Consider the following 8,144-nt stretch of genomic DNA (forward strand, 5'->3'; position numbering starts at 1 on the left):
ATAGCAGAATTAGGTGTCTTATAAAGAAAGTCCAGCATTTAGCATTGCAACACTAGCCTGAGGATCACACAGTGAGTATATCTGATTTGTGCATCAGTTCATTATTATATATTGGTCTAATATAGTATTGAAGACACGTGTAATGTAGCAACCAAGAGGACAGATAAATTTAAGTAATTTTAAGCAATTATCACTGATCAGTTCTGCTTATTGTACATGTGTTACATATTTCTGCAATTTTAAATGTTTTAATGTTAACATATACAGCTAATTAGATGCTTTACTAAATTACCATGACATTTGAAACGGCAAGCTGCATTTCACACAGGTAGGATTTAAACTGAAATCATTTTCAGTAGGAAAGATACAGAAATGAACAGAGAAAACACAGTCGACTGTAGCAGCACACCTGTAGCTACATACAATCAATTCACTGCCAGGATTCCAAAGTCTCAAATCAACCAGACTGAGCCTCAGGAATCAGGTAGGCTACAAAATATAGTAAATTTAATGAATATGGTATTATAAATGTAGACTAGCCTATGCTTTCTTTTTCATGTAGGCTCATCAAAGTTCTACAAAGTGGTGATTGTGTGCCTGGCGTTGCTGTTTGGTATTCTGTTGGCTGGTCTCATAGCTCTGGCATTCAAGTACAGAACAGACACTGTCCAGTTAAAGACTGACTATGACCGGTGTATTGATGATCAGGACTATCTGAACAGACGCTACTACAATCTGACTATAGAGAGAGATCAGCTGCAGGCTAGTGAACAAATCCAAATGAAAAAAGTACAGAATTTAGAAAAGCTGCTACTAATTGGTAGGTATTCAAGACATTTACTTGGTCATTTAACTTTAATCAAATTAAATTACATTTAAATATTGTAGTTTGTCTTACCTCAGCATTACGTATTTGTATATGCATAAGACTGCTTTGTGACACCATAATTTAACAAAGATATTTTCTTTTAAGGGTGCTTGACAGGAAGGAGCAACTTTTCCTCTCATCTTTATTGTGTCTCTGCTATGATGTTGACGTGGAATGAGAGCAGACATAGCTGTGCTGAGAATGGAGCTTATCTTGTGATCATAAATAGTTCAGAGGAACAGGTGAGTGAGAGTGCAAAACGAGACAGACCTTTGTTTCACTAATCCAGAGTTGATGAAACCTGATAACTGTGTCTGTAAACATACGGTAGCTATAGCATTGGTTTCAAACAATTTTGGCCACCTGGGTGCTAACCATTTCTTTACATATGGGCTGCAACAGGAATTCATGTCTAATTTTCAAATGAATGCATGGATTGGCCTCTCTGTTACTGAAGGAGTGTGGAAATGGGTGGACAACACTAAAGTAATCAAAGAGTGAGACCTGACTTACAGTATATTTAATTTTTTTTTTCAAACAAATATGTGGAAACCTAATGGTTACAATGGTTATAGAGATTTCTTCTAATTAAAACTGTTATGTTCAGGTACTGGGCAACAGGAGAACCTAATGACGTAAATGGAATTGAAGATTGTGTAGAGATTTTAACTGGCCGACCAAGCCAAGAAAACTGGAATGACTTTTCATGTGAAGAAAAAAAACATTACATTTGTGAATATGAATATTAATTTCATAGTTTTTAAGCCATGGAAACATGCCTTTTCCCACTATTTGTGATAAATGTAATATATCTGCAAGTCAAGAGAGATATTTTATACTATTATATGCTAAATTACTATGCCTCTTCTTAGTCTGACATAGTTAACTGAGACAACATTCAAAATCACATAGGCCTATCATTTATTTAAAATAATTTGAACATTTTTGAAAGTCATTTTTGTGTGATTTGCTTTTTGTTCATGAATAAAGAAGTATTCACATGGAATTATAACATCACAAAATTACACATTAGAAATGACCTCTATATTATATTTGATTCCTGCATTTCGAAGCCTAATTCAGACTCGTTAGTCTGCTTTGTAGCTCTTCCTATGGACTGAATACAGTTTCAGAGATGGCGGACAATTACAAACGTGTTCTACATCAGCCTATATGTTTTTATGCGTCACATTCAAACAACAATTAAAACAAATCTTTGTTTTTGCTTTAAAAAAAATAAAGACATAAAGGCACAACTAGTTGTATAAAGTGTGTTCATTTTCCAGAAACATAAATTATGCATACAGCAGTGATCGAAGGCTATTCAGATCTAGTTATTGATCTGCCGTTAGTCTTGTATTGGAATCAAAATTCATGTCATTCAAACTCCCTTCAGATATAGACATCGTCGTACATTTTATTATGACAAAGAGGACTTTAATTTTGACAGGAGTTTTAATAACCCGGAAATACAGCAGAACCGTTGCTCCCCTAACCCTGCTTAAAGATGGCTTTCAGAACTGGACATGTTTCCAGCTACCTTCTGAATATTTTGTTGGAATACCGGTCATAATCGGATGGTGTGTGGAAATTAGATCGGATTTAAGGGGGTTGTGGTGTCCGTTCTCGACGACACACATTCAGTTCCCCTTCGGCAGTCTGCACGGCGCTCGACGCCGCTGGCTGTAGTGTCGAGGTTGTAAATATTATCAGCTCTCCAGCCAGACTCCATCTAGACCAGTGCTTCTGATAAAAATGGCCACCATGGAGAAGCTGATGAAGGCGTTTGAGTCGCTCAAATCATTCCAGCAGCAGCAAGGCCCGCTGTCGGCCGAGGAGCTCGTCCAGAAACAGTGAGTGCTGAACTGATGCAGCCTCATCATCATCATCATCATCATCAGGGTGCTGGCATCACCTGACACAGTCGCTATTGTAATGTTATCATGACATTCAGGAGGGCTGTGTGTTTTCTCGTATAAAGCTGGTTGTTGTCTTGGGCTTAAAATCACAACGCGTTAGAAGTGTCACACAGCCTCGTTTTTATTCTGCGTCAGTGGCGAGATAAAACGGCGCGCACTCCTCTAGAAAACCTAGGAAAAAGCTGTTGCCTATAAAGAAAGCCAGAAGTAGCCCCATAATTCTTGATTAATGAACCAACAAACATACTGGGTAATGTTTGTGTGTAAATGCAGTGTTTTCTATGAATCTGTTCATCTCCTGATTTTGACATCCTCTTACAAAACGTGTTTTTCCTCGCCTGTTACTCGGCGTGACTCATACCATCAGATACAAAAAAAATTATGTGTCAGATATTTATTATACACATTGACAAATTGGCTCAAGCAAGTTTTCAGCACCGTGTATTAAACTGTCATCACAGTCACACTAAAAATCTTGCAAATTCACCAAGGTTTGTCTTTCACAGCCATTTAGGTTCTGGCGTACCTTTCTTATGAGTTGAATATAACGTTATTTTAATTCTTGTGAAGTGTTGAGTCTGGGTACAGTCAGTTTTGAAGTGCTGAGTGATAATGTGATATAATTCTGATAAAAGAGAAAATAAATAAACATTTTAGTGATCATCACGTAGCCTATTCATTTCAATGTGGAAACTATTTTATGGAGGACTGTTTCCTGATACTGGTAGAGTAGACTACAATGCCGGCTGTTCTGACTCACAGACTGTAAGTAAGTTTTTTATATTTAAAGAATTTGCCACTGACAATTCAAACGCGAGTTTTGAGCAGTGTAGAGTAGCACTTGTTGTTTATCATTTCTCCCATCACAAATGCAGACATGGTTTTATGTTTACATGGCGCGATGCAACGCAATGCGTAAAAAGACAGTATAAATCATTATAATCCGTAATTATGCCTCGTTTATAATGGGTTTTAATGTTTTTGTCTTGTCGCGCCGGCCGGACAGGGCATCACAGTATGGTAAGGGGCGTAACATTTCTGTCACACGCTTGAGGTATTCGGCCAATCACAGTGCACTGGATAGCTGGGTAAACATCCCATGATAAACTGTTTGGTACTATTTTGGATGTTAAGGCACCTGTCCGCCAAATGATCATGCATCAACCACTGTAATAGATGACCTATTACATATTTAGTTTTTCAAGGTTGAACACTCGTCTGCTGAGGTCATTTGGTTGTGTTTAAATAAATTCAGATTTGTTGTAGATCACCACCAGTGAACAGTGATGTTATATGTGCTGTGGTCCAGAAGAACAGCTTTATTGCTGCATTGTTAGCAAGATTACATTCACCTAATGGATTTAGGTAATCAGTATCAGAAAATAAATCGGTGTCTGGCTGACCACTGTGGCTCAACATAATATACTCACTTTACCGATACATGTCTGATTTTCAACTTAGAACCAAGAAAATATCTGCTGGAGATGTTATTTATGTGTTTCATCAAATCAAATGTTAAATTCTGTTAATGTTTGTTTTCATGACATCCACAGTAAAATTGTGTTTTCTTACAGAAAAAAAGACCTTGCTACAACCAAAAAGGACAGAGTGACTCATTGCCTGACGATATGTGAAAACATTGTGGCACAGTCGCTGAGGTATGCAGTAGTCAATGGACGGACACATCAGATTAAGGATAATCAGATTTGGTCACGTCTTATGAGTCATTGGCAACAGGCTAATTGATGCTGAGCCTAGGCTGGCTTTTTCACCCTTACAATGCAAATTCAGTGAAGGTATTCAAAATGTAAAATCCTGAATTATTATAAGTTGCCTATAGCAAGTTTTATTATGAGTGCCAGCACTTGAAGTTCTCAAAGTCCATTTATTTCAGCTTGACTACACTTGAATACAGAATAAATCTGTTTGGAAAACAATGGAGAAAAAAAAAGATTATTGTAAACTTTTAAAAAGCCTGAATAGACATTTTTGATTAGATCTTTTTGAATCAAATGTTTAGGGACAGTACAGATCTAGTGAAGTCCTGGACTTTGACATAGTTTTTGTGAATTTTAATGGTAGAATTTTCTTATATATGGTCTTAAAATCATATCAGCCCATTTCCTACTGTTTTGGCTTTACTGGCCTTGCTGCACTCATCCTGATGCCAAACGAGAGCTGAAACTGGAGCATCATCAACAGTCCAGGTCATATACACAATGCAGCAGTATGAGGTTCATTATTCATTTTGCTGTGTCTGACTCAAGGGGGTTCATACTTTTCTTAACTGTGTAGCCACATCCTTGTTTTTCATTTAGTATTTCCTTTTTTGGCTTTCAGTATTATTGCTAGAATGCACAACAGCTTCACAACAACATTCTCTTGAAGCTGTCAGTGTTTGAGGGTAATTTGGGTGATAGTAACAGCCAGATATATAAGGAGGAACAGAACACAATCACTCCTTCTTTGCTATTATAAACTGAACGAGTGGCAAAGTCAAATGTCCTTTGTTGGGACATAATATACATAATGCACATATTTTATCTGGACTGCTGCTAATTTGAAAGTTTTAGCCTAATTTTTTTTTTAGCAAACTAGTATTATTATCATAGCTGTGTATGTAATGTGTCATTGTATTTCACTCTGTATTTCACTGTGACTTTATCAGGACATCTCCAGAGTTCCAGAAACTTCTCGGAATCGCTATGGAAATGTTCTTGTTGTGCAGTGACGACAAGGAGTCTGACGTCAGGATGGTGGCAGATGAGTGCCTCAACAAAATCATCAAAGTAAGTCATGTACAGTTTATATATCTTATATATATATATATATATATATATATATATATATAAATTTGGACTCTAATGATGATTGCAGTGCTAATATATTGTAATTAAATTTCTTTTTGTTTTACTTTGCAGGCATTGATGGATTCCAACTTGCCTAGGCTGCAGCTTGAACTGTACAAAGAGATTAAAAAGGTAAATCAGATTGCATTCTCTTTATTCGATTTGGACGTATTTTCACAAGGGAAAAAAATTAATTTTTAGATTTGATGTAGTAGTTATAAGAGTTACAATTTTGTTTTGCTTTGGGTGCGAATAGACAGTCTGATTCACAGTTTTTTTTTTTCTTGGTACAAACAATGCTTTATTGTTTTTTTATGGGGGAGAGTGTTTTTGAAATGGCATTCCATATAGTTTTCGTAGGTACAGGGGTCTTGTTTTTCTAGGGACACGTACAGATCACTAATAAAGCACTACTCTTTTTATTTTCACAGAACGCTGCCTCTCGGAGTCTGCGGGCAGCCTTGTGGAGGTTTGCTGAGCTTGCTCACCTAGTGCGTCCACAGAAATGCAGGTATGCTTATTAACTTAGTCAATTACTTCTATTGGTCTGCTCAGGAATAAGTGAAACTGATATTGGGTTAATGATTACAAAATTAAATTCATGCTTCTAATTGTAATAATCAGCAAACACACACGAATCCTCCTCTCTTTTTTCTCAGGCCGTACCTTGTGAATCTGCTGCCGTGTCTGACGCGGATCACAAAACGTCAGGAGGAGACTGTGCAGGAAACTCTTTCTTCTTCAATTCCTAAAATCATGGCTGCCCTGGGTCACTTCGCCAATGATGGAGAGATCAAGGTATCAGTTCAGTACTATAAAGAAAGAGATTTAAAACAAAAAAAAAATCCAAAGGAAACCACTGTAAACTATGTTTTTGGTTTAGCTGAAAGTTTGTCACAGTTAAAGGTTTTCAAAGAACACTTTAAAGAACCACATCAGCTGATGTTCAGGTGGAAATCACTTGACTCAAAAGTCACACCACTACAACATTAACCATGGCCCCTGGCCTGACTTCTGTGATTTGGCACCTCAATGCGGGATTTCCCACACCGTTATCTTCTCTCGCTGTCTGAAGCCGTGAATGCGCAGTGGTGAGATCATCTTCTCAAAATGGAATGTGACTCAGTCAGACTGGATTTAATTATCCATGAGCCTCCTCTCCCTCACATCAGTAGGAGACGGAAAGAGCCTGTTCTCTTGCCAAGAACACATTTACATTTAAAGACAGTAGAACTGTCAGTTTAGTGCTGTTTTCTTATGTTTAAATCCAGCTCAATCCAAGTCATAAATAAACAAATTTCACAAGCAATGGCAAGTGAAGATCCTTGGGAAGACAGGAGACAAAGGCCAATCAATTTGATTAGCTATGCGAACATTCTAGGAGTGCTTAATCGGTTAACAGTTAAAATATTATACAGAATACACAAACATTGAGGTCGGTCAAATTGTTTTGTGTTTTTGAAAGAAGTCTCTAATGCTCACCAATGCTACATTTATTTGATCAGGAATACAGAGCATACTCTATTTTTTTTCATTAAAACTGTAATATTGTAATATTACTGTAATAATTTAAAATAAATGTTTTCTATTTGAATGTATTTTAAAATGTAATTTATTCCCGTGATAGGAAATCTGAATTTCCAGCAACCATTACTGCAGTCCTCAGTGTCACATGATCCTTCAGAAATCATTCTGATATGCTGATTTTTTTTCTTGATTTTATGTTGAAAACAGTTTTGCTGCTTAATATTTTTGTGGACACCATAATACTTTTTAAAGGAAGTGCAAAAGAACCATATTTATTTAAAACCGAAAGATTATAAATGTCTTTTCGGTCACTTTTGAAAAGAATTGTACTGACTTCAAGCCTTTGAATACTAGTGTACCTCTTCAGATGATTATGTCTGCATTTACACAGCCTGTTGCAGAAGAGGGATCACAAATTTGCAAGGGAAAACACTAATTAAAAGTTCAAAGGGTGTGCATAAACCCAGCCCTCATGTTCCTAGACGTCTCTTTAGTCATTTTCTTACAAAATGCATAAAAAACAAAAGTATTATTAACAGGAATAATAAAGCAAGTTAAGTAATATGATTTCATAATCTCACTTCCTGTTTAATAGGCTTGCCACGATAGACGGTGCTGACGGTGATACCATTGTTAATCCGCAACACTGGTTACGTCACTTGCACCGACCCCCACCGTCGTTTTGATTTTTTTATAGTAATAAAAATCATTTAGTTCAGTAAAAGAACAGACACTACAATTAAAAACTGAACGCGGCTGCTCAATGCAGCGTGCCGAACGACAGTCGCATCACAGATCAGATTTAATTTCTCCAGTGAGGAGAGTGAGTCGAGCTGACTGACGAGAAGAGTGAGGTGAGACAGACAAGACGATCGCGGATGATTTAGTTTCGAAACGATTTGCAAAAGCGCCTGTTTGGCAGTATTTTGGATTTTGAAAAGCCTGTTGACGTTTGCCGTTTATCTAAGGTGATTTTGGAAG

At 36.9% G+C, this 8,144-nt stretch overlaps 1 protein-coding gene across 1 annotated transcript in view; it reads left to right on the forward strand.

Moving 5' to 3' along the window:
• Positions 1-2,338: 2,338 nt before the first annotated feature.
• Positions 2,339-8,144, forward strand: part of LOC107556526 (huntingtin-like) — a 54,786-nt gene continuing 48,980 nt past the window's right edge. The window contains exons 1-6 of the mRNA XM_016239666.1: positions 2,339-2,721; positions 4,362-4,445; positions 5,456-5,576; positions 5,709-5,768; positions 6,068-6,147; positions 6,296-6,434. Coding sequence (XP_016095152.1) covers positions 2,624-2,721; positions 4,362-4,445; positions 5,456-5,576; positions 5,709-5,768; positions 6,068-6,147; positions 6,296-6,434 — 582 coding nt within the window. The 5' untranslated portion in view covers positions 2,339-2,623. The remainder of the gene's footprint in view (positions 2,722-4,361; positions 4,446-5,455; positions 5,577-5,708; positions 5,769-6,067; positions 6,148-6,295; positions 6,435-8,144) is intronic.

The sequence above is a fragment of the Sinocyclocheilus grahami genome, unplaced genomic scaffold, assembly GCF_001515645.1.
Source record: "Sinocyclocheilus grahami isolate Dianchi unplaced genomic scaffold, SAMN03320097.WGS_v1.1 scaffold571.1, whole genome shotgun sequence".
NCBI classification, from domain to species: domain Eukaryota; kingdom Metazoa; phylum Chordata; class Actinopteri; order Cypriniformes; family Cyprinidae; genus Sinocyclocheilus; species Sinocyclocheilus grahami.